The sequence below is a fragment of the Microtus pennsylvanicus genome, chromosome 5 (assembly GCF_037038515.1).
Source record: "Microtus pennsylvanicus isolate mMicPen1 chromosome 5, mMicPen1.hap1, whole genome shotgun sequence".
NCBI classification, from domain to species: domain Eukaryota; kingdom Metazoa; phylum Chordata; class Mammalia; order Rodentia; family Cricetidae; genus Microtus; species Microtus pennsylvanicus.
Window position 1 is genome coordinate 135,637,289 of NC_134583.1, and position 27,452 is coordinate 135,664,740.

Here is a 27,452-nt window from a genome sequence, read left to right on the forward strand (position 1 = left end):
GCTGTCTTTGAGACCGGGCTTTGCTAAATATCCCAAGGTGACCTTGAGCTGGCTGTTAGCCTCTCGTTTGTGATCCTACTTTAGTCTTTTGGGTTCTGCCTAGTTGTTATATTATATCAGTCACAAAAATATAATCAGTTTGTTGTTTGAGTGATATTTAAGTGCAGAGCTCAGAGGCACTAAGCTTATTTATATTATTATATAATCACCATCACCATTATCTTCATAATTTCTTTCTAAATCTTGTAAAATGTAAGCAGTCACTATTCTCTCCTTCCTTCTGCTCTGGGTAGCCTGTAGTTTGCTTCCTGTCTTGGACTCTGACTGGTGTGGGTGCCGATGTGAGGGGAAGAGGGTGGCGTTTGCTCCTTTCTGGCTTGTTTGCCTCAGCACAGTGTTTCCAAGTCTCATCCATGTTGTAGCACAAACACCATTTCTTTGTATGTGTACATTAAAAAGATTCTATGTGTTAATGGACGTTTAGATTGCTTCCATCTTTTGGCAATGAGTATTTGACCATCTTAGGTGCATTCTTGGGATCAGAATTGGAGAATCATGTGGCAATTCCATGTTAAGTTTTTTGGGAACTACTCTACAGTTTTATATACCAACCGTACCATTTTACAGCCTGTTAGTGTTTATGGCTTCCGCTACCGTCTACAGCTTTGCCTAACCGTGTTTTCTACTTTTAGATAATGGGGCCTTGGTGATAATAGAGTGTTGTTATTTTATGAATTGTAGTTACCTAAAAACTTGTCTTGTTGCATAGTTTTTTGTGCTTTCTTTTAGAAACATTGTTACACTATATTGCTCTGGCTGATTTGGACCCTTGGAGAACAGGTTGACCTTGAACTCACAGAGATCCACCTGCCTCTGCCTTTAGGATTAAAGGCCTGGGCTTCCATCACTGCTGTGACATAGTTTTATTGGCCACTTGTGTATCTACTTTGAAGTCCTGTTTATTATAGTCTTCTGCCATTTTTACATTCATTTGTTTTCACCATTAAATTTTAGGAGTTCTTTCTGTGCTAAATTCACATTTCACCGGATATATGATTTGTAAATATTTTTCTTTTCCTGTGGTCTGTTCAGTCTGGCAATAGTGTTGCTCCCTTGTGTGTGGAGATTGACGCTAAGACCTCATGTGTACCAGACAATTGCTCTATGTTTTACCTACAGCCTTGGGTGGTACAGGGCATTGAACTTAAGTACTTACATATATAAGCCCATGCTCTAACACTTAGTTACATCCCGTCAGTCCAAAAGTTCCAGGTTTTTTTTTTTGAATTTTTGAGACAGGGTTTCTCCGTAGCTTTTGGTTCCTGTCCTGGAACTAGCTCTTGTAGACCAGGCTGGCCTCGAACTCACAGAGATCCGCCTGCCTCTGCCTCCCGAGTGCTGGGATTAAATGCGTGCACCACCGCCCGACTTAAAAGTTCTAGGTTTTATGTAGTACTAGTTTATTTATTATTTTTGGTTTTGATTACATATATAAGACATGGTTGCCAAATCAACAACATGAAGGTTTTCCTTTATGATGATTTTTCTTCCCTCTAAGTTTAAGCAGCTTAGATCTGATGTCTGAATCTTTCCTTCAGTTTGGGTTTGTATGTGGTGTAAGTTAAGGGTCCAATTTCATCATTCTGCGTGTGGGTAAATACTTTCCTGAACCATTTGCTGGAAAGACTGTCCTTTCTCATTAAACTGTCTGGTCTTCCCAGTTAGAAATTGTTTGACCACGTGTAAGGGTGTCTCCGGGATCTCTGTCTGTAGTATTGGTCTGTGTTTGACCACATGTAAGGGTGTCTCCGGGATGTCTGTTCTGTAGTATTGGTCTGTGGTTGACCACGTGTAAGGGTATCTTTGGGCTCTCTGTCTGTAGTATTGGTCTGTGGTTGACCACGTGTAAGGGTATCTTTGGGCTCTCTGTAGCATTGTCCTGTATGTTTGCCTGTATGCTGTTACTGCACTGGTTTGGATTGTAGTTTTTAAGTATTAGACTTCATTTTTTTTGTTTCTCTAATTTTTTTTGGCTATTAAAGATCACTTAGAAGCTCTATGAATCATAGTGTAGTTTCATGTTTTGCAAAAGAACATATATGTATTTGCAATTTCAATACTTTAAATTTTTTTTAGATGATGGGTTTCATTGATTTTTTTCTTTTGTATATGTGTGCATGATAAAGGGCCTATAGAATGGGAGAGAATCACTATCAACTCTGTTCAGAGAGGATATTTGGCTAGAATCTATAAAGAACTCTAAAAATTAGACATACATACACAGATCATCTACTTAGTAAATAGTCAAGTTAATTGAACAGACAGATCGCAAAAGAGCCTCAAGCTGGCACTCTGTGTGCCCGTAATCCTGGTGCTCAGAAGAGGGGCAGGAGGAGCCTGAGGCCCAAGTCATCCTTAGCCACATAGCAGCTTCAGGCTAGTGGGCTGCATGAAACCCAGTCTCTAAGACACCGAAAGTAAAAAGAGAGAAGAAAAAAGCAAAGCTGGCTAATAAATACATGAAAAAATATTCATAATTCTTACTCATCAGGGAATTGAAAATTAAAACCACCCTGAGATCGTATTATCACCAAGAAAAAATGAAGGGCTGGAGAGATGACTCTGTGGGTAAGAACACTTGTTGCTCTTGCAGAGGACCCAGATTGACCTCTCAGTATCCATGTGGTAGCTCAAAATGATCTCTAAATCCGGTCCTATGGGGTCTGACACTCTCTTTGCACCTCCATGGGAAACAGGCACACATGCTATATACATAAATACATGCATGGAGGCAAACACCCACGCACATAAAGTCAGCATAGAAGGAAACAAAGCCAAGGCCAAAAAGTGCTGTCAAGAGGCAGTGGAGGAGGGACTTGTGTCCATTGCGGGTTGGAATGTAGACTGCCACAACCACCTGGAAATTGACACGGAGGCTCCTGTACAGCTCAGAGTAGAACCATGAAATTATCCAGGTACCATTCTTGTTTCTGTCTCTGAAGGGATCTCAGTCAGCATGCATCAGAGATATGTGCACATCCATGGTTATTGCGGCCCTACCCATAAGAGCCAAAATATGGAGCTACCCTGCTGTCCACCAACCAACAAAGTGAAAGTACAGATGGGGTATACGCATGGATATTGTTCAGCCATAAAGATTTAAATTATTTGTAAGAACATGGTTAGAACTGCATATCATATTAAGCAAAGTTAGCCAAAGAGAGACAAAAACTGCTTGTTTTTCTCATAGGTGGGATCTATATTTAATATTAATATATGTATATATTGCATTAACTAGAGTGGGCACTATAGGCAAAGAGGAAAGATGTAAAGGGAGGAGCAGTTATGGGAGAGAATATCACATCTCTCACATGAAAATCGAGATCTGATTATCCACATAATTATATGTACATGTATAGGGGACGTGGTGCAGAAGAGAGACTGGGTAAGGAAGAGGCTGAGCGAGAGAGAGGCAGGAGAGAGGAGGGAGACTAAGGGGCAAATAAGAACAGATACAGTAATATATATTTGTATATTGAACACTTGTTAGCTCCCTGGCTGCTCAGACTTGAACTAATCACACAGAAACTATATTATTTGCAATACTGTTTGGCCAATAGCATAAGTGTCTTTCTAGCTAGCTCTTATATCCTTTTTTTTTTAATTCACTATTTTTATTACTGTTCAAATCACCACATCTTGGGCTGGTAGAAACTGTCCTGCATTTTCTTTCTTTTTTTTTAATTTATTTATTTATTAAGGATTTCTGCCTCCTCCCCGCAACCGCGTCCCATTTCCCTCCCCCTCCCCCGATCAAGTCACCTTCCCTCATCTGCTCGAAGAGCAATCAGGGTTCCCTGACCTGTGGGAAGCCCAAGGACCGCCCACCTCTATCCAGGTCTCCTAAGGTGAGCATCCAAACTGCCTAGGCTCCCCCAAAGCCAGGAGACTGAGCACGAGCAAGGAACTCAGGACCGCGAGGGGCGCACCCAAACACTGAGACAATGGGGATGTTCTATCGGGAACTCACCAAGGCCAGCTGGCCTGGGTCTGAAAAAGCATGGGATAAATCCGGACTAGCTGAACATAGAGGACAATGAGGAATACTGAGAACTCTAGCTCTTATATCCTAAACTAACCCATCTCCATTAATCTGTGCTAAATTAAAAGGAAGGATTTAACTTTAACATAGCAAGATTATATACAACAAAACAGGTATTTTTTACATTTGGCAAATTATGGAAAATACTCTATCATCTATCCTATCTTTGGGAGTCTAAAGTTTTATATCTAACCCATTTTTTTTTTACCATAACTAAGGAAAACTATAATTATAACTACCTATTCAATTCTATCAAAGACCCCAGAAGAATATAATATTACCTAAGCAAACAGGAAATGCAATCAGGAAATGCATTGTAATCAACTTCCAAAACTCTAGAATTGACAGAGACATCTCGCTGCCTGGACAGTCACCCCAAGTTCTTCTGTACTATTGAGGCATCCATCTTCAGCCTACAGGCCTGTAGTTTCTGGCAGACATTTCCACGAAGTAGGAAATTTGAAGATCTCTTATGCCTTTTACTGGCAAAGTTTATTAGTTGCTTTCTTATGTGTTCTCCAAAATGTCTGGCAGTTCTTTCATGAAGCAGGAACCCTGAAGTGTTGTGGGAGCTGCGGGCTGCTTCCCTGCCCGCCCCAGCTCCCGGCTGCCTGGCTCCTGGCCGCCAGCTAGCTTATGCCCTGCGGGCCTGCTTTTCACACTGCCCGGCTCCCGCACAGCTAGCTTTACACCAGAAATAACAACACACAAACTGTATTCATTTAAACACTGCTTGGCCCACTAGCTCTAGCCTCTTACGGGCTAATTCTCATATTTTGCTTAACCCATTTTTAGTAATCTGTTTGGCACCAGTCTTACCAGGAAAGATTCAGCATGTGTGACCTGGTGGCTTGCTTCATCACGTCTGCCTGAGAGAGGGGAACATGGCCTCTGAGCTCACTTGCTCTTCCTCCCAGCATTCTGTTCTGTTTACTCCTCCCACCTATGTTTTAATCTATGAGGGCCAAGCAGTTTCTTTATTATAATTAACCAATGACCTTCCTCCATCACTGAAGGACCGTCTCACGTTTAGGCAAGTTTAGCAGTCATTTTTCTGTAGGTCCTGCATGTCCAGTTCATACAGCATAACATCAAGCAGTCCAGTCAAGAGCAGTTTCACTCCATAAGGAGCCTCTTTTTTGCCCATCTTCCTCTTGAAGTAATTGGCACTGCCAGGAGCAGATGTGTCTCATTGTCATGAAAAGTACTAAGTTTTTAAAACCTTTTAAATGCCTTATTCCATAGGTCTTTGAAACTAAAACAAGATGGAGATAATAGCCTTCCAGGAGTCTGTTTGTAAGACGGAACTAGCCTTCCAGGAGTCTGTTCCAGTGTTAACAGCTCAGCTCTATTCCAGAGTAAAGGGAATATATAGGATGGGGAGAGTGGCTGGGGCACCACCTAATTTACATTTGTCAGTCCTGTCCTCCCATATAACTGGAGCACAATACCTAATTATCATATGGACAGCAGGGGGTATTTCTATGGAGCTGTGTCAAAGGTCATGATTAAGGTAAGTCAGGCAGCCTGGCTCAGAGACAACTTCCAGATAAGTCAAGCATCCAGGCCTATAGGTCAGGGATGGAGTCCTGCTGCAGAGGCCGTCGTCCGTATTACGCTGAGCTCAGAGAGCCATCTGGACATGAAGAACTGCAGCCTTAAATGCAGGGGACTCTAACAAGTGGGTGAAGCATTTGCTGTGCAAGCGTAAGGACCAGAGCTCGAATCCCCTCAACCACACAAACACCAGGCAGGCATGGCAGCCTGCTTGGAATCCCAGTGCTCAGGGTGGAGATACGGGATCCCTGGAGCAAGCTGGCTAGCTAGCCCAGCCGTACTGGTGATTCAAATGACAGATCTGCCTTGATATATAATGTGTGCAAGCCTTGAAGAAAGCACCTGTGTCTGCTGCTGTTCTCCACATGCATTAACACACGCGTGTGCACACACGTACAAACATGTGTGCGTACACACATGGGGATCTTTTTAGTGAATAATATACTCTTGAGGTCTCAATCTTCGTACCACTCAGAGAGGAGAAAAATGGCTCTATCAGCAACAACACCAAATCAAACAAGATACAGAAATACACTTAGAATTGATTAAATTTACCATTGATGACAAGAGAACAGAACATGGCAGAAATTATGTATTTAATGATAGGAGTTATTTAAGAAGAAGGAGTAGAGAAGGGAAACACAACATTAAATGAAAGACAGGAAGGGGGTGGGATCTGGCTTCGCTGGAAGAGTGCATGGCCTATCGTATCTGCTCTCCAGCGCTGCCTGACCTGCTGTGATCATGCCTGTAATCTGGCGCTTGGGAGGGAGGGGCCGGAAGACCTCACCTAAGGAGATGAGAACGTGAGACACCCCCTCGTCCTCCAACACAGACACGAAGGATAGGAGCTTCCGGCCTGAAACACTCAAACTGACAGTTAACCTCATGTGATGAGCTGAGTTCCTAGCCAACTAGGAGGGCAGAGGGCGGGGACTCTTCACTGTGGATACCCGGAGTTTCCCAGTTCTGGCTCTCAGCCTATTGGCTGTCTCTACTCTGGAGCAATGGCAGGTTGGACCCACACTTCCTAATATATGGTTCTTTCTTGTTTTCAGGTACCTGGGGTAGATGGATTTTTCAGTAATAGGTTCTCTCTCAACTTGGAGCCTGACCACAGCTTTCTGAGACACGGAGAGTTCTTCCCTGGGTGGGGGGTGTTTCTCACCAATGGGAGTCACTGTGTGACTATAGCCCCAAACTGGACTCGAGGCTTTCACAGACTGTGGGCTAGTCCCGTAGGGGTTGGGCTGTGGGGATGATTTTGCCAGGGCTTCCTGACTGGGATGGAGCATTGCAGGGACTGGAGCCTGTGTCGCCAGCTCCTGTCAGCTAACACATTGCTCTCTCACTGTCCGTCTGTCCGTCTGTCCGTCTGCCTGTCTGTGGTTTCCAGTGCTCTATCAATTACAGTCTTTTTGTTACCTGGCTCTTCTCATCTACTGCATCCCGGAGAAGTGACTTCTCATTTGCCATCCGTGCCATGAGGTCTCTTTGGCAGATTTTACAGCTTTCTCTCTTAGGTTTATTTAGTGTTGCATCCACTTTTAATAATTCCGTGTATGGTACACAGTAAGGGTTCAGTGTCACTGTTTGGCGTGTGCCTGTTTTCCTGGATCACCTGTTACAAAGGCATCCTTTCCCTTTGCACAGTTTTGTCAGTTTTCTCCAAAACCGTTTGACCACAAGTGTGTCTCTTCGTCGTCAGCGCGTCTCCGGACTCTCCGTTCTACTGTGTCGACTTACGTTGAACCCACTGTCTTGAGACTTGTTTTGTATTAAGTTTTTAAGACGTTTACTTACTTTTATAGACTGTTGGAATTCTGATAGAGATCGTGCTGAATCTGACCTTGGACTGTGAGATCTTTGTCATTGCAGCGTTACCTCCTCTGATCCCTAAAATGTAGCGTCTTCCCATTCATATCTGTGAATTTCAACTGTTTTGTAACTTCAGTTTTGAACTCTTCTGTAAATTTATTCCTGAATATTTTTTACTTTTGATGTCAGGGAAGCTGCTTTATTGACTTTGCTTTTGTGTGCTTCATTGGAAGCGTGTGGACATGCATGTCTTTTGTGCACTGACCTCATGCTTCATGTAACTGAATTCTTCGTCTCTTAGGATCTTCTCTATAGAAGGTGATATCATCTGCTCATGGAAATTGTCTTCCATTCCCTTTTCTGGGCCCTTACTCATGTTTGCCTCTGTGCCCCAGGCAGACCTTCCGTGCTGTTTTCAATAGGAATGACCGAGTAGGCGTCCTTGTCCTGTTCTTGGTCTGAGGGGAGAGCATCCCATACTTCACTATTCACTATAATTTCATCTTAGTGTTTCCCTTAGATAACCTTTATCGAAATTGAAGAAATCATCCTTTTAGTTTGTTGAAATATAGTGGTCTATACCATTTTGTATCATTTATATGACTCATTTGTGAATGAAATTATCTGGGTAACTTATGAGTGTTGTAAGATTTCCTAAGGTGAACTGGAGGTGTGCATTTTCCCACAGCCATAAGTGGTAATGCATGTACTTGGAGTGATATACAAATGATTATGGTTTTGGTGACTAGTGAGGAAGAACACTGAGTAATTGAGAATAGCAAGAAGAATTTACATAGGTGGTAAAATTAAAATGTAACTATCGGGGACTCAGATCATTCAGGCATTGGAAGACTCCATCGGTGAAGTCAATCAACGCTGATGGTGCTGCTTTTCCGATGTATGAGCCGTCCGCTGTAGCCCACTGCACTGTGGTGCACTATGTTTCTGTATAACATAAATATTGAAGTGGAAATGCATCACTCAGCCTTTCGTAAGCATAGATAAGTTTCCCTCTGCAGCCAGTGGTGTGTTCCTATTTTAGGGATGCTCTGAGCAGTCACTGAAGTGCAGTGTTTAGATAGAGTCTTTTAAGAAATGCATGCATGCTGCTAAGGAATAACTATCTTGTCTACTGATGCACATGTTTTAACTTACAGGAAAACATCTTTATGTATGGAGGCAGAATTGAAACAAGTGATGGCAATGTCACAGATGAATTATGGGTTTTTCACATACACAGTCAGTCTTGGAGCACAAAAACGCCCACCGTTCTTGGCCATGGTCAGCAGTACGCTGTGGAGGGACATTCGGCACACATCATGGAGCTGGATAGTAGGGACGTTGTCATGATTGTCATATTTGGATATTCTGCAATATATGGCTACACAAGCAACATACAGGAATATCATATCTGTGAGTTTCTTTCAAGATGCCATTTATTTATTGGTTGGGAGCACTTTTGTATTTTCTAATTATTTGGTCAAAATAGTAAGTTATTTTAGATTGGAATTATAATGTTTTTCAGTATAATCTTTTTGGTTATGCTAGTCTTTTGTCTAATATTGGGTATATCTTGCAGCCAGATGAGGGGGATATTACACATTCACTTTCAAATATTTTTAAATATGAGATGTTCCAACAGATGGTGCTGTTTCCTTGGATTTTACCTATGAATCAAAAGCTGGAATTAGCTCTTGTCTTTGCTTGTCTTTGGTTTCATGATTTTTAGGATTTCCAGTTTTCTGTGTTATGTTTTAGTCTTGGTGCGAGGCCTATTTACAGTAGATTCTCCAGGGTGAGCTGCTGGTCCCTAGAGAGACTGTTGTTTAGTGTATGAAGGGAACCTTGCCAATCTGTGCATGGTTTTCGGGATTATTGTGTGTGTTTTTTTAGTAAGTAACTTTTTCTAGTACTCCCCCACCCTGATCCTTTAGGCCATTTTTAGGCATTGGTAATTTATTTTTTTAGTTTGTCTGCAAGCATGCATCTTATAGTTGCTATTGAAATTTACAATTATACTCATTTCTGGGTCTTGTTCATTTACTGTGTCCCAGTTCTTGGCTTTTGTGTGAACAGCACATGTGGCCTTTAAGTCCTTACACAGTCTCAGCGAGACCACCCCTTCACAGGCCACACGAGTATGAGAGTTCATGTGTGCTTAGCAGAAGGGTTCTCAACCCGTGGCTGGCGACCCCGTCCACAGACACCTGTCTCTAACAATTCATAACAGCTGCAAAATTGCAGTTATGAAGTAGCAAGAAAACAAATTTTATAGTTGGGGTCACAACATGAGGAACTGTATGTACTACAAGGGTCACAGTATGAGGAAGGTTGAGACACTGGCTTAGAGGAAGATGGACATCACAGTCTTCTCTGCAGCCTTAGGTGGTGGCAGGATTGTTTCTGTGTCCTCTGTAAGCTGGTATGAGCGCAGGACGTGCACACGTGTCTTCCGTGTGCTGGTATGAGCGCAGGACGTGCACACGTGTCTTCCGTGTGCTGGTATGAGCGCAGGACGTGCACACGTGTCTTCCGTGTGCTGGTATGAGCGCAGGACGTGCACACGTGTCTTCCGTGTGCTGGTATGAGCGCAGGACGTGCACACGTGTCTTCCGTGTGCTGGTATGAGCGCAGGACGTGCACACGTGTCTTCCGTGTGCTGGTATGAGCACAGGACGTGCACACGTGTCTTCCGTGTGCTGGTATGAGCACAGGACGTGCACACGTGACTTCCGTGTGCTGGTATGAGCGCAGGACGTGCACACGTGACTTCCGTGTGCTGGTATGAGCACAGGACGTGCACACGTGACTTCCGTGTGCTGGTATGAGCACAGGACGTGCACACGTGACTTCCGTGTGCTGGTATGAGCACAGGACGTGCACACGTGTCTTCCGTGTGCTGGTATGAGCACAGGACGTGCGCACGTGTCTTCCGTGTGCTGGTATGAGCACAGGACGTGCACACGTGACTTCCGTGTGCTGGTATGAGCGCAGGACGTGCACACGTGTCTTCCGTGTGCTGGTATGAGCGCAGGACGTGCACACGTGTCTTCCGTGTGCTGGTATGAGCACAGGACGTGCACACGTGTCTTCCGTGTGCTGGTATGAGCACAGGACGTGCACACGTGTCTTCCGTGTGCTGGTATGAGCGCAGGACGTGCACACGTGACTTCCGTGTGCTGGTATGAGCACAGGACGTGCACACGTGTCTTCCGTGTGCTGGTATGAGCACAGGACGTGCACACGTGACTTCCGTGTGCTGGTATGAGCACAGGACGTGCACACGTGTCTTCCGTGTGCTGGTATGAGCACAGGACGTGCGCACGTGTCTTCCGTGTGCTGGTATGAGCACAGGACGTGCACACGTGACTTCCGTGTGCTGGTATGAGCGCAGGACGTGCACACGTGTCTTCCGTGTGCTGGTATGAGCACAGGACGTGCACACGTGTCTTCCGTGTGCTGGTATGAGCACAGGACGTGCACACGTGTCTTCCGTGTGCTGGTATGAGCACAGGACGTGCGCACGTGTCTTCCGTGTGCTGGTATGAGCACAGGACGTGCACACGTGACTTCCGTGTGCTGGTATGAGCACAGGACGTGCACACGTGTCTTCCGTGTGCTGGTATGAGCGCAGGACGTGCACACGTGTCTTCCGTGTGCTGGTATGAGCACAGGACGTGCACACGTGTCTTCCGTGTGCTGGTATGAGCACAGGACGTGCACACGTGTCTTCCGTGTGCTGGTATGAGCGCAGCACATGAACACGTGTGTCTGCCGTCACCCATCCTCGTCCCCACCCCTCTGCATACTAACCTGGCATGGACCTTGCACAGCACCCCACACAGTCCCATCACCATGCACCCCTTGTTTGCTCTTCCGTCCATCACTGTTTCATTTCCTGGACCTAGATTCTTGCTTCCTGACACGTTTTCCGGTACAGATTGGCAGTTTTATTTTTGATTTAAATATCCACATAATAATATCTGGCCTTTCAGTTCCCTGTTTGTCTGTCACGTCTTGTTTCTGCCCGGCTTACTCTCTCCTGTTGCACCACCCCCCGCCCCCCCCCGCTTCTGCCCGGCTTACTGTCCTGTTGCACCCCCCCACCCCACCCCACCCCCGCTTCTGCCCGGCTTACTCTCTCCTGTTGCACCCCCCCCCACCCCGCTTCTGCCTGGCTTACTCTCTCCTGTTGCACCCACCCCCCTCCAGCTTCCCTCTGCCGTTCCAGTGCCTGCAGTGAGTTATGTAGTTTTTGTTGCAAATACCTCCCTTCTCCAGTGAGACCGGCCCTTCCAGCTGACTGCACACAGAATCCACACCTCTCATAGCTTGTGGATCTTCCTGGAGCCTCCAGTCCTTTGCCGCTGATCTCTGTGGCCGCTGTCTCCCATGCTCCTGTCCCCTCCAGCGCTTCCAGTTTTCAGTTCATAACCACAATACATACCACCATGGTGCTGTCTGGGGCACCTGTCAGTCAGCTTCTCCTTGCCCAGTTTTCCTTGCTGACTGTTTTGTAGACGCATCTTTCTCCTCTAACCTGTGCTCTAGTTCACATGACATGTATTAGACACGTCACGTTTTCATAGCCTCCTTCAGCATGAAGCACGGTGACGTTTTCACTTTGCGTGGATGGCCGGAAAACAAAAGCAGGTGCACTGTCATGTGACGTAATGGAATGTCCGTGCACACTGTTAACACATAAGTAAATAAATGTATTGTCTGATATGCTTCTGTTTTCAGTTAGGAATAACCTGATTGTAGAATGACAACTGAAATTTCGGTGAATTAAAGATAAATCTCTATGTTCAGTTCCTTTTGGCTAATTCTATAACCAAAATGCTATTTCTAAGTAAATTTATAATAGTGTTTTTGCTTGAGTTTTGCTTTTTTGGCTGTACAGAAGTGGGAAGAATCATGGGTTTTGAGTTTCACAGGGATAACAGATGAGTCATGAGCATTTAACATTCCATGTATTATGTAAGCGCAAACGGTAAGAGTTCCTACCTTATCCAAGTGCATTTGCGTGGCGGCTCTGGGCTTCGGTGTCTGTGCCTTCACCCTGGAGACTGCACAGCAAGGAGCACAGAGCAGCGGGTAAATGTGCCTCAGTGACGGCAGGATGGTTACGTTACTGCACCACAGAGCCCAGTGTCTCAGTGCCGTATCGGAAAGGAGGTGCTGGCCTGGAGAGGGGTTCAGTGGTTAAGATCACATGTTCCCACTGCAGACGAGGGAGACTATACCCCTTTCCCTTATGAACTCTTCTCCAGTGTGTCTGCTGGTGGAACCCAACAATATTGTGATTGTCAAGTGAATACTGGAATTTTAGGTTTTAGGACCAACACAGTGCTAGAAGAATGTTCAGTTAGCTTAGGTTTAAGAGAGCAATCATGTTATATCACTAACTTATTCCAATTCTGTCACACAGAAGACCTTAATAAACATTTGTTACATGCATTTTTTATTAAGGATTATTTTTGAATAACATAAGTACATATAAGTTACATTTTCCCCTTTTTCTTTATAATTACAAAAGTTGGATTTCCAGTGTTTCAGAATTAATTATGAAAGACCTGGGACACTATTCTTTCCTCAGTCCCCGCCGTGCGTCTTCAGAGTGTACCGAGTGTCAGGCAGCTCTCTCTGCCTGGAATTACATGCCACCACAGTGAACCTGCTGTTTTGGGGACATTTTGGTTGTATTTTTAACGACTTAACTGGTGGTTTTGTGCCATTTTGGTTGTATTTTTAGCTACTACTTGAGTTTCATGGTTTGCTTTCTTCTTGCTATAGCTTCAAACACCTGGCTGGTTCCGGAAACTAAAGGAGCGATTGTGCAAGGCGGATACGGCCACACAAGTGTTTATGATGAGGTCACCAAGTCCATTTACGTTCACGGCGGTTATAAAGCATTACCAGGCAATAAGTATGGACTCGTGGATGACCTGTATAGGTACGAAGTCAACACCAAGACTTGGTGAGTAGGCTGAGTAACAGGAGTATGAGAAGGAGAAGATTGCTAATGATTGTATTTGTATTGGCTTCTTTCATACAGTACGTTTCCTCTTCCCCTTCTGCTCCCCAATACTCCCCACCTCCCTCCCCATCGTCTTCATGTTCTTTTTCTTTCAGTAAAAAGCAGAAACAAATCAAAACAAACAAACAAAACAACTACCACCCCCCATACCCAAACCCAAATGAGCACACACAGGCACGCACACACGCACGCACGCACGCACACACATACACATGCACACACACACACACATGCACACACACACGCGCACACACACATGCACACGCACACATGCACACACACACGCACACACGCACGCACACACACACATGCGCACACACACGCGCGCACACACATGCACACGCACACATGCACACACGCGCTCGCGCACACACATGCACACACATATGCACACACACACACACACACACACACACACACACACACACACACACGGTGGAATTCATTCACTGTTGGCCACCTACTCCTGGCCAGGGGGTGTGCCTCGAGGTGTGGTTGACAGAGCCCGTGTCACTCCACTGGAGACAAGTGTCCTTTACAGAGAGCTTCTCGGTTAGGGTGGGACTTTGTGTCCACTTCTCCTTTCCCTTGCTGTGGCTTGAACTTGAGCAGGTCTTGAGTGTGCTGTCACAGTCCTGTGAGTTCCTATGAGTGTGAGCCCTGTTGGCATAATATCTTATAGTTGTGTAATAGTGGTGTTTATAGGATGATGTCACAGAATAGTTTTTGAATTGATTAAATCTTTATGGTAATGTGATACACTGTCATGCAGCAGTAGTACAAAATAACAAATCCCCTATGCATAAACAATATAATTTAACATGGTTACAAAATAACAAATCCCCTATGCATAAAAAATATAATTTAACATGGTTTCTGGTCTCATAGACATACCTATAAGTACCTCTAAACATCCATTTTAGGTGAATAAATTTGTTTACCATCAAGCTTTGATGTCCAGGATTTGTTCTTATTTACACTTGTGTTTTAATATTTATTAAATTTACAAAAAGCATTTTTCAGTTTTTTTTTATTAAAAATTTCTACCTCCTCTTCTCCTCCCATTCCCCTCCCCCCAGTCCAAAGAGCAGTCAGGGTTCCCTGCCATGTGGGATGTTCAAGGTCCTCCCCCCTCCATCCATGTCTAGGAAGGTGTGCATCCAAACAGACTAGGCTCCCACAAAGCCAGTACATGCAGTAGAATCAAAATCCAGTACCATTGTCCTTGGCTTCTCAGTCAGCCCTCATTGTCAGCCACATTCAGAGAGTCTGGTTTGATCACATGCTCCATCAGTCCCAGTCCAGCTGGCCTTGGTGAGCTCCCATTAGATCAGCCCCACCATCTCAGTGGAAGGGCACACCCCTTGCAGTCCTGACTTCCTTGCTCATGTTCTCCCTCCTTCTGCTCCTTGGGAGCTCAGTCCAGTGCTCCAATGTGGGTCTCTGTCTCTATCTCCATCCATCGCCAAATGGAAGGTTCTATGGTGATATGCAAGATATTCATCAGTGTGGCTATAGGATAAAGCCAGTTCAGATGCCCTCTCCTCAGCTACCCATGGAACAAGCTGGGAACATCTCCTTGAACACCTGGGAACCCCTCTAGAGTCAAGTCTCTTGCCAACCCTAAAATGGCTCCCTTAATTACGATATATACTCCACTGTTCCCATATCCACCCTTCCTCCATCCCAACCATCCCATTCCCCCAAGCTCTCCCCATCCTCCCCTTCTCCCTTCTCTCTCCCCATCCTCCCCTTCTCCCTTCTCTCTCCTCCTCTCCCCTTACTCCCATCCCACCCCCACCCCGAAACTCTCAATTTTTGCCTGTCAATCTTGTCTACTTCCAATATTCAGGAGGATAACTATATATTTTTCTTTGGGTTCACCTTTTTATTTAGCATTTTTCAGTTTTACCATCTAATGTGAATGAAATACAAAGCTTGTGGTGTTATGAAATATCTTTCACTTTTTATAAATAGCAGTGCTACACTCTGCATGCTATACAGCCTTCTCATGCTCGTTTATAGCGGTTCTTCTGAGGTGCATGCATGAACATGACCCTGATGTGTGACCGATCCGCCCCAGTTCCCTGTAGCTCCGTGAGCTTCCAGCAGCAGGGTGTGCCCTGTTCTCCTCGTCCTCCGCAGAGGCAGGTCACGAGCATCCGACTCCTGCCCGTGTAGTTGGTAGAGACAGCAGCTCAGGGACATTTCAGCATGTTCCCCCAGCTAATATGGTCACTTCTAGTTTATTTGTGTTCATTTTTTCCTTTTGATAATGTATGACTTATTTATATCCATAACATTTTTTTTTTGCTGGAAACACTGTTTTCTTTTTTGTGTGTGTGTGTTTACAGTTTTAAAATATAATTTTTATTGTACTTGTTTCTATTTTAGAATCTTTTTAGAAATTATGTTTTTTGTTTTGTGACAGTCGACATGTCTTCTAAAGCTGTTTGAGCACAAGAATTTAAGGAGAACTTGTTTATTAGATAGTGATTTGTTCTTCTTGCCCACCCTTCACCCTGCACTGTCGGAGGAGAACAGGACTGTGAGGCTTCCTTTGGCAAGCGGATAATACTGTTTTACCGTGACAACCATGACAAAAGCTAGGAGGTCACAAAATGAAGCATCTTCATGAGCACCCAGGACAAGGGAAATTCATATAATTATTGTAAAAATTCCTCCAAAATGAAGACAAAAGTGAAAACAGAAAGAGAAAGGGCATTTCTCTGTCTTAGAGGCAACTAAGTCTGACACCTGACAATTTCTTTAATTTATTTTTGTTTTGTAATATATTGTGTGTGGTGGGTAGCAGATTTGCATGTGTGTATGTCTGTTATTGTGGGGTGCACATAACATTTGTGCAGTTGCATGTGCACTGTGTGTGCATGCCTGCGGAGGTGGAGGAGTCTTGTCTATAACCATCCATCCACCTTGTTCACTGAGGAAGGGTCCCTTATGTCATCTCAGAGCTCGCGGATGCTTCTCATCTGTCTAGTCTGCATTCTCCAAGGACCCTCTGCCTGTCTGTTAGCTCCAGGCCCTGGGGTTCAGATGGGTCACCCCACCCGCCTGGCCTTTATGTGGGTTTTGGGGACTGACCTTCACTCCCTACCCTTGTTTGGTGTGCAGGAAACAGTCCACCATTCGAGCAGACAACTTCTTAACTGAAAACATGGAATCCAGGAGACACATTGCTTTCAGATGTCTGAAAGAAAACAATCAACCTAAAATTCTGTACCTAATGGAAATATTCTTTAAAAAAGCCAACAACATAATGACATTTTCAGGAAAGCAATAACAGAATCAGACAGCAACATACCTCAGCAATAGGAGAGAAAAAAGTGTGTCCTGTCTTATAACTTACTTAAGAAATAGGAATATGTTTGATATCATTCCTGTAATTTAATATTTTATGCTTCTAGTTTATGACAATTCAACATGTTAAAAGATGCTCAAATTTTAATGTTTAGTTAACAAACAATGTTATTCTCACTGTTGGGAAAGTGTTAAGGCGTCAGAGTCAGGATACACTCAGTCTTTCTACTGCTTTCCTGCTTCCCACGTGGTATGTTGACGTTTAAAGAGTGGAGGAATGTCCCCATTCCTGACTATAAAGCTTCTCACTTCTCCAAGGCTTTTCTTTTCATCTTGTTAATGTGTTGTGATGATGGACACTGCCCTACCCAAGGGTTCCAACTCTGGTTTAAAGTTCTGCTGCCACTATAGTTTTGTTAAATCAGACGGCTCTTGGTGCTTTTATATATCCGTCTATAGATCTTACCGTAGGAGCCTGTCAACATTTTCAGTGTTCCTTGCAAGGCGGTAGGTGTGCATGCGTGTGCGTGTGTGTGCATTTGCATGTGTATATGTGATAACAGATTTTGAAAACCTACTTTTCAGGTGAGAGGAAAAGGAGATGCCAGGAATATTTCTGTGCATATAAGTAATATCTATGATAATAACTATGAGCAGTGTTCCAAATGATTACGGTGTGATCCTGTATCGCTTCTGTACTTACAGCCTTTGAAACCACAGACACTGAGAACTTTACAAGGCTGGTACCTAGTTCCATGAACTGATCTCTTCAGGCTTCACTTTCTTATTATGGGGTTATTTTTACATCATTGCATTCAAAGCTAATTAAATTACTCAGTTATTTTATTTTATGCTTTTGGTTTTCTCTAAGAAATTTGCCTGTCAGAGATTTTGTAGACATAACAATTTTATATGCCTGTTATTAGGTAAATCATATTTCAGCTAATACTGATGATCATACTTCTCTGTCTGCATAGTGAAAGTCTGAAGGCTTTAAATAAATAAATGTCTTATTGAATGCTTATCAAGCTGTTATAAGGTTGGCAAAAAAGCCAGAAAAAGTGCCAACAATTTTCTGAGGAGTTGAATTGTAAGGAAGATTTATTAACTGTGATAATGTAGGGGGAGTGGGCCAAGAGAGTATCTTTTTAAGGTTATGACCTAGGAGCCATCAAACAGGTGTTGAAAGTTTGCTAGAGGAATGTTTGCACAGCCAGTGGCAAGGGGTGCAGTACTGAGAGCCAGCAGGCCCCTCCCGTCCTTTGGGGTGTGAGAGAGGGCAGGCCACATGAAAACAAAGCCAGACAGTGGGTACACATGGTGAGAACGTGTACAAAGTTCAGTTATTTTTCCTTTCTCAGTGAAATTAAAATAGAGTCATTAGTTGAAATCGTGGACGTGAAGTAGAGGAGGTTTGGGTTTTGGAAAGAGGTGATGTATGCAGTGACCGCTTTGGAGAGAGGAGGAGTGGACGGGTTCTGGAAATGAGCATTGTGAGACTCTGATGTGAGAAGCTGTGATGTATGGCAGAGGTGATTTCAGTATTTTCAGTCCTGTGGTTGAGTATTTGGCTTGAATGAGCAGTTATGGTCTAGATGTTTTTATTTAGTCTATTGGTCAATATACCAGTTTTCCTAATCATATTATTTAAGATTATAAATTCTTGGTCAAAGGGAGTAGTATCATGTTTGATTTTACCCAAACCATATTCCAATTCAGATGTCTGCTCAATTGCCTTCTGACCATTGAAGAATGAGAATTTCTGACTCCATGGCATTTCCACAATTTGGTATTGTTTCCATAGAATTTTTTGTTATTGTTGTAGGAAATTATGCCTGTTTTTTGTTATGCTTCATTTATATTATCTATCTATCTATCTATCTATCTATCTATCTATCTATCTATCTATCTATCTATCTATCTGTCTTTCTGTCTGTCTATCTAATCTATCATCTGTATCTATCTATCTATCTATCTATCTATCTATCTATCTATCTATCTATCTATCTATCTATCTATCTGTTTGTCTATCTATCTATCTATCTATCTATCTATCTATCTATCTATCTATCTATCTATCTATCTATCTATCTATCATCTGTCTGTCTTTCCGTCTGTCTATCTAATCTATCATCTGTATCTATCTATCTATCTATCTATCTATCTATCTATCTATCTATCTATCTATCTATCTATCTATCATCTGTCTGTCTGTCTGTCTGTCTGTCTGTCTTTCTGTCTGTCTATCTAATCTATCATCTGTATCTATCTATATCTGTCTATCTATCTATCTATCTATCTATCTATCATCTACCTATCTATCAAGCTTATCTATCATCTATCTATCTGTCTGTCTATACATCTATGCATATATATATGTCTATATATATATGTGTATGTATTTATCTGCCTGTCTGTCTGTCTATCATATCTATCTATGTTTCTATGTATCTATCTTGGTGTGGATAGTGTAGGTACACTTCAGCAAACATATATGCCTGTGCATATGTGTGTGCATATATGTGGAAGCCAGAAATTTGTATTGTTCTTCTACCTTATTCTCTGTCGTATTCTCAAGCCAGGGCCTGTCCCTGCACCAGGTGCTTATTGATTTGGCTAGTCCAAGTAGCCAGTGAGCTCCAAGATTTACTCTTCTCCACCCTCATCCCTGAGGTGAAGGCACATTCTTCTGTGCTTGGCTTGGGTGCTAGCGATCCAAACACAGGGCCTCTTGCTTCCTGTGAGACAGATGCTTTCTTTACTGGTGAGCCATCTCTTTGGCCCTGCAACTTTGGTGTTGATTTGTGTTTTCTCTTGTACTAATAAGGTGGAGTATCTTTTCATATATATTGTCCATGTAGTGCTTTTTTGAAATTTGGTGCAAATATTCTACCCATTTTATTGTATTTGATAGACTGTGTATATTATTTTTTGCAGTATTAGTTTATCTTGCATTTTGCAAATGTTTTGTCAGATTGTGGATTATCGTTCTATTCATTTGTCATTATTTGATAACTAGAACTTACATAAATAGTCAAGGAAATGAATTTTGTTTCTTTTGTAGGTTATGCTTTGTATTTTGCTTCTGTAACATTAGTCTACTGTCGCAAGGAGGCACCGCTTGTTCATCTCGGCTGCCCGGCTAGCTTAGCTCCAAAATAACCACACAGAAACTGTATTAATTAAATCACGGCTTGGCCCATTAGCTCTAGCTTCTTATTGGCTAACTCTTACTTATTAATTTAACCGATTTCTATTAATCTGTGTATGGCCACATGGCAGTGGCTTACCAGGTAAAATTCCCAGCGTCTGTCTCTGGCAGATCCATGGCGTCTCTCTCACTCTGCCTTCTTCCTCCCAGCATTCCCAGCGTCTGTCTCCGGCAGATCCATGGCGTCTCTCTCACTCTGCCTTCTTCCTCGCAGCATTCCCAGCATCTGTCTCCAGCAGATCCATGGCGTCTCTCTCACTCTGCCTTCTTCCTCCCGGCATTCTGTTTAATTTTCCCTGCCTACCTAAGTTCTGCCCTATCAACAGCCCCGAAGCAGTTTCTTTATTGACCAATGAAGGCAACACAAAGACAGAAGGACCTCCTACACCAGGCTACAATATTTCATATTTTTATAAATGATTTTCAGGTTTTTTTCTAATTAGTTTCACAGTTAATTTCCAGCTAAGTTGAGACTTGTGTGTAGGGGCGTGTGCAGTAGGTACTCCCTCGATGTTGTTCAGTAACAGTTCATTCCTTTGAGTGTCTACAGTATGTAAGACATCAATAAGAAAATTATCTCCAGGTAATTAATATTTTCATGCTTTTCTCAATGAAACTTGTATGTTTTAAAATCAAAACTCACATTTATTTTAGTGTGTGTCTGTGTATGTGTGTCTGTGTGTGTAGGGGCATATTTGAGCACATGTGTGCGTGTATATAGGCTGCAGTATGTTTATGGGCGTCAGAGGACATTGTGGGTGGGTTTGGCTCTCTCCTCCCATCACGTGAGTTCTTGGATTGACTCAGCTTGTCATGCATGGCAGCAAACATCCTTACCCACTGGCCGGTCTCACCTGGTACTGTTTTTTTTTTTTTTTAAGGATGCCATTACATATCACCATGTGCCTCATGTCTCTTAGAAACAGAAATGCATTTTTTCATGCTGGCACTGAGAAGAACAGAAATGCGTTTTGTCACAGCCAGCGTTGAGAATGCGCATGCTCCTAGTTCTGGAGCATGCGCCCCAGATCTCTGGCCCTGGAGAAGCTCCCAGGAAACGTCCTCTGCTCTGCTAGTGTTTGGGGCATCCTGGGTGTCCTCAGCTGTAACTAACTACACCCTCCTATTCTGAATTGTTGTCTGTACATGACCTGCTTTATAGAGATGCCGGTCACTGAATTTAGGGTCTATCTGAATTTAATATTAGCTTTATTTTGTTTATCTACTTTCAACTGTGACTCTCTTTACTCCAGCACACACGACTGCAGATACTCCATTTCCAAATGAGGTCACATTCTGAGTTTGTAGGTATATGCTAACTTTGGGGAGAATACTGTACATTCAGTGACTGTTGTATTTTTTCTTACTGTTTTTATCTTGATGGAAGTAAGACTGATAATTATATTTTGTGTCAGACTTGCTGATTTTAGTAATTTCTGTTTTTTTTATAGTAGTTGGTCAGATTCTATATGGATAATCTGAATAAAACCTTTCCTGGGTTTTATTTCAGTCTTGTCTCTTCCTGTCCACTGCATCCTCACCCCAGTGTAGAACAGAGGGAGGTGATGGCTGATTAATGCATGTCCTTGTTCCTCAGATGTAGAGAAATGCTTTTGGGCTTCCTCCAGTAAGAGCAGTGTCACTGTGGGTTTCATGGAAACCGTTATTAGGAAGGTTTAGCAAGCTACCTTAACAGTTTCTACTTTCATTCGTATCTGTCTTCTTGTACACAAATCAACTCAAAAGGGACCAAAGACTGCATTGTAAAACCCGAGACTCTGAAGCTGCCGGGAGAAAACACAGTGTCCTGCGGGACAGAGGTGCAGGGAAGGCTTTCTGGATGGGCTCCATTTCTCATGAATATTGTCAGCAGTTGATAACTAGGACCTAATACACCACAGAGCTTCTCTGTGGTAAAGGGAGAGTCATCCAAATGAAGAAGAAGCCTGCAGAGTGGGAGAATCTTTGTCAACTACACATCTCAGAGGATTAATACCAGTGTATACAAAGAACTAAAAAACAAAAAAAAATCAAGAAAATAAATAACCCAGCTAAAAGTTGGCTCTGGATATGAATAGAATTCTCAAAAGAAGAATTTAAAATGGCTAAATTTAAAAGCATTCAACATTCTGATTGTAGTTCATTTGAGATTTCATCTTACCTTGGACAATATGGCTGTGGTCTAGAAAGCAGCCAGCTGCAAATACGTGAGCATGCAGGGAAATGGGAGCCCCCGTTCGCTGTTGGCGGGGTTACCTACTCTGTGGAGAACTCCCAGAGTGCTAGGATCAGGTCTGCTGTAAGACCCAGCCCTGCTGCTCCGTGGCGTCTTACTCCACAGGTTTTTGCTCAACCATGTTCTTTGCTGCCGTAGTCACAGGAGCTGGTAAATGGAGACAGCCTAAGTGTTCTTCAGCTGCAGAATGGAGAGTGAACATGTGATACACAACGGAATTCTATTTAGCTGATAAGGGAAATTTAATCATGGTGTTTGCAGGTCAATAGATGGAATTAGACAGTGACTATACAGAGTGAAGTAACAGAGCCACAAAGACAATGCCACACCTTCTTTCTTATTTGTGGATCCTAGCTCCAAGTCTTTTGATGTCAGTGTCTAACCTGGAGTCACTAAAGAAAAGGGACCACGAGGGCAGAAGAGAGCTCTAGGAAAAAGGCTACAGGATACAAGTGCTGTGAAAGGGGATGTGTGTGGGATAGACTAACAGAAACTCCAGGGCCAGCCATGGGGTAACCTTCCTTTGGTTTGTGGGACGGCAAGTCCAAGAGACTCTCAGAACAACGTAGGATGTTGTCATTGTCCCTGCTTTTCTCTCTGGACTGAGATAAGCCCTTGTAGCTAAGATTAAGACAACTTCAGACCCAAGACTCGGAGGTCTGGCACTGACCGGGAAGCCTGCTCTCTGAAGACTGGCTCTCATTGTATCTGAAGTTTCTCTGTAAGTTGCTAAGGGGCAAAAAGCCATCAGTGGTCCTATCCAGTGTCAATCCTACTGTCCCCAGCGATGACTAGCTGCCCAGTATAGCCCCGATAATGCATCAGTGGTGCATATATCTTGGGAGTAACCAATGGATGTCTGATTGGAAAGGGATTGATTCCTGGTGTTGTAATCCTAGCCAATCACCTGTAGCTGGTGAGGTCATGGAGCCCAGAGGATAACCTGTTGCTGACTTTTTCCTAAACTTATAGTTCCAAACTTTATTCTGAAAACCTACCTTACACCTACAGACAAGCGCAACTCTCAGTCCTCATCAGAGAAGCTTCTCTTTCCGCAGACGGAGACTGTCTTAGTCCTTCCTGCTGTGAAGAGAGTGTACATCTGGTTCCACAGGTAGTGTGAAGAGTTAGTGACACTGGGCTTGACATGGGCTTGTAACACACTTTGCCCAACAAGGCCACACCTCCTAATCCTTTCAAATAGTGATGAAAGCAAGCATACAAATATATAAGCCTGGTGGCCAAGTATTCAAATATATGTGGGCCATTCTTATTCAAACCACCGTAGAGGTCATTACAGAAATCTACAACTAATCAAAATTAGCAGAGCAACAGTGTAGTGCCCAGCCCTGATTGATACATCTACCTTGCAACCCTTACACCTAAAGCTCAGAAAAGGGCACAGGGAGATTAATAGTGGGGGCCAGGATGTCTGCTGCGTGACAGTGACATCTCTTGATGGAAGGGCTATCTTACCCACAGAATCTAAAACTTCCAATCTGATGGCAACATCAGTTGGTGTGCCAGTGTGGATGGGACATTAAATGAAGAATTACAGCAGTTAATGGCTGCTGAGAAAGGGGTTGTCTTCTCCAAAGATGAGCCCCTGATAGCTTATCTAATCCCAGTGTCCAGCCATAAAATACACCACACGTACACAATGTAATGCTAAGTGACCTTAGAAGGTTGTGTGTGTGTGTGTGTGTGTGTGTGTGTGTGTGTGTGCGCACATGCACACACTTGCAATAATAGTTAATGAGAAAGGCCATGAATTGTAGAGGGGTGCACACACGAGAGGATTTGGAGCCGGGTGAGGAATGAGGGAAAGGATGCAAATTCATTCTGTGTGGAGAAACGTTGTAAGGAGGCTGCTTGTTTGTCTTCGGCTGCTTAGCCCCAAAATAATCAGAAACTCTATTAATTAAATCACTGCTTGGCCCATTAGCCCTAGCTTCTTAATGGCTAACTCTTACATATTAATTTAACCCATTTCTATTCATCTGTGTATCACCACGTAGCTGTGGTTTACTGGCAAGATTCCAATTGGCATCTGTCTCTGGAGGCTTCATGGCTTCTCTCTGACTCCACCTTCTTCTTCCCAGCATTCAGTTTAGTTTTCCCCACCTAGCTCTGTTCTACTCTATCAGGGCAAACCAGTTTCTTTATTCATTAACTAATAAAAGCAACACATAGACAAAAGGACCTCCCACATCAGAGAAAATCTTTTTTAAAAAGTTACATTTAAAACACTTTTCCTTCCTCTCTTGGTTTGCTAACAGCTTGTATCAAAATTCCTTTGAGAGTTGGTTATCTGATGTTTTCCCCAAAGTAATATGGCTAATTATCATGATTTATTTTAGCAACTCAACTTAAATCAACTGTGGTCTAACATTGCTGTTGGTGTTTGGTTTGCCAATATTTTGATGAGGAACTTTAAAAAATCTTTGTTAATATCTGAGATATGATTATGTTTCCCTTGAATTATTCATATTAATAGTTTGATGTTAGTGTTTTATCAGATACATAAACTTATTTGGGGGAGCATTCTTTTTAATGCTATAGATCACATTTGTAAAATCAGAATTTTTTCCTTAGTATTTTTAAATTATAGCCCCTAAGACAACTAAGGTGAATTTTTTATGTATAGAATTTTACCAATGGAATTTATTACATTTATTAGAAGAATATTCAGATCATCTCTGCCTGATTCGAAATTGACATTATTCATTAAATTATTATAACGGTACTATTAGTACAGTAAAATCCCCTTTAAGCTCTATTAATTATGTGATGGGTTTCCTTGTGATTTTCTTACCCGTATGTTGTGTATTTGATCCTGTTTACTGTCTGTCCTCCACGTCACTAGTGACTTTACTGTTGCCTTCATGTAACTTTTAGGTTTCACATGAGAGAGAGCCCGTGACATTTGACTGTTTGAATAGGGCTCATTTTCCTTCATGTGATGTTGATTCAGTAAACAAGTTTAGCTCATCTGCTTCCCTGAGAACGATGTTTCTGTAAGGCTGCGTAGCACCACACTGTGTAACCAGGTCTTCTCTGTTTGGTTGTCTCTTGCACTTGGGCAAGGTGGGCTTGCAGTGCAGTAGGTGTGCCTGACCTTGTGGTAAACCAGTGCAGATCCCCTTGGGTGTGCCCCAGACATGGGAAAACTGAACCATAAGGTTGTTCTCTTGCTTTCATAGTGTTCATACGTATTTGCAGTGGGTGTGAAAATTGACTATATGATAAACAGATTGTATAGCGTGTAGTTTGACTTTTTTTCACGTAGCAACGTGTATTTAAAGTTCCACCATGTCTTTTCTTTCTGAATTGCTTTCCATTGCATGTTCGAAGCGCTTGCTTATCCATTTACATGTTGAAGAGTATCCCAAAGGCTTCCAGATTGTGTCAGTTGTAGATAAAACTGTCAAGAATATCTGTATGCAGGTACTTTAGTGAATGAAAGTTTTAACCCACTAGTAAATACTAAGACTTACAATTCCTTGGTTGTGCATTAATTAGAATTATGTTTAATATTGTAATAAGGTGCTAAATTATCTTTCAAAGAGACCACTATTTTTTATGCCTTGCATCAGTGGATAGGAATTTTTGTTAGGTTTCAGTAATGTCAATAATTTCAGTTTTTTCATTTTAATAGGTGCTATTTCAGTCTGCCTTCCCTTGATCACACAGAGTGAAATGTATTTTTATTCATATATTCATACCCATGTGCTTTCTTCGGAAGGCATATTTGGCACTGCAAGCACTGTTTTTTGTTTTATTTTAAGGGTTCTTTGTATAATTTGGAAAACATTCTTTTGTCAGGTATTGTGCTGCAAATGTTCTATGACAGTTTGTGGCTTGTGCTTTTATTCTCTGAGCAATATTTTTTCTGCTACAGAAAAAAATTGATTTTAAATAAAACTTCCTCAATTAATTTTCGATTTGTGCTTTTTGGTACTTCTAAAAATTCATCATCAAACCTAGTTCCTAGATTTTCTTCCTATGTTATCTTCTAGGAATTTATCATTCTTCACGTATGCTTACTATTTATGCTAGGTTAGTTTTATTCAACAGTGTAATGCATGTGTGTGGTATGCATATGTGCCAGCATGTATGTTCGCGTGTGTGCGGGTGCGCATGTGTGTGTTGCACAAGCTTGTGTGTGTGCTTGCACTGTGGATATCTGACATTGACTTCATGTAGTGTTCTCCGTCATACCCCACATTGTATATTGACCAGATCCTCTGGAGCTCGCCATTTTGGCTATTTTAATGAGCTAGTTTATCCCAAAATTCCATCTCTGGAATGACGGGCAGCCCACCACACCTGGGCTTTTATATGGGTTCTGGAGGACCTCATACTTGCAGGGCAAGCACTTGACGTGTGTGTGTGTGTGTGTGTGTGTGTGTGTGTGTGTGTGTGTGTGTGTGAAGCTTTAGAGATGTCTGTTTTGTCTTCCTGTTGGAGAACCTCTGTTTTACTGTCCAGGAATTGTAGGTGCGTGGGCTCAGTGACTGATTCTCCTTGGGGTCGTACCATTGTCTCGTATGCAGAGTCTTGAGGGCACTACGCTGGGGTCTCCTAAGCTTGGCTGTCTGACATAGACCCTCTGCTTTATTGAGTGAGGTAGGATAAACATTTGACTCCCTTTTAGTCACATAAACCTGGTTGATAACTCCTGTCTCTGCTGAGAGCAAGTGTGGAAATTCACCCAGGCTTCTTAGACCTTCTGTAAGTACGGGGACATGAGAATTGTGGTAGCCTAATACCCTTAGTGAGGTATCATTGACCCACTAGGAGCTGCTAGGAGACAAGGAATGAAAGAACGTTATTCCCTGGCTTCCTCCTGGTTAGGGGTCTGTCATTCTTATTGGTGTATGTTGAAGATGAGAAGATGATGGGAAGACAGAGAGGGCTGGCCTGATTCCGTGTAACATAGATTGAGCCCTTTCCCCTTTCTTTGGATGAGTGGACATTACACTCAGGGCCTGTGCATGCAAGGCGGGAACTCTGCAGCCGAGTTGTGTATTCCCAGCCACATCCTGACTTCGTTGCTTTGTATTTGAAGCGGGATTCACCACACTGCCCAGGCAGGCCTTGAGTGTGATCCTTCTGTCTTAGCCTCTAAGGAGCTGGCATCTCAGGCTTGTGCCACCTGGCCAGATGA

At 43.0% G+C, this 27,452-nt stretch overlaps 1 protein-coding gene across 4 annotated transcripts in view; it reads left to right on the forward strand.

Moving 5' to 3' along the window:
• Window positions 1-27,452, forward strand: part of Atrnl1 (attractin like 1) — a 597,040-nt gene that overhangs the window by 35,885 nt on the left and 533,703 nt on the right. For all 4 annotated transcript variants that reach the window (XM_075974528.1, XM_075974530.1, XM_075974531.1 and 1 more), the window contains exons 8-9: window positions 8,635-8,890; window positions 13,274-13,457. In XM_075974528.1, coding sequence (XP_075830643.1) covers window positions 8,635-8,890; window positions 13,274-13,457 — 440 coding nt within the window. The remainder of the gene's footprint in view (window positions 1-8,634; window positions 8,891-13,273; window positions 13,458-27,452) is intronic.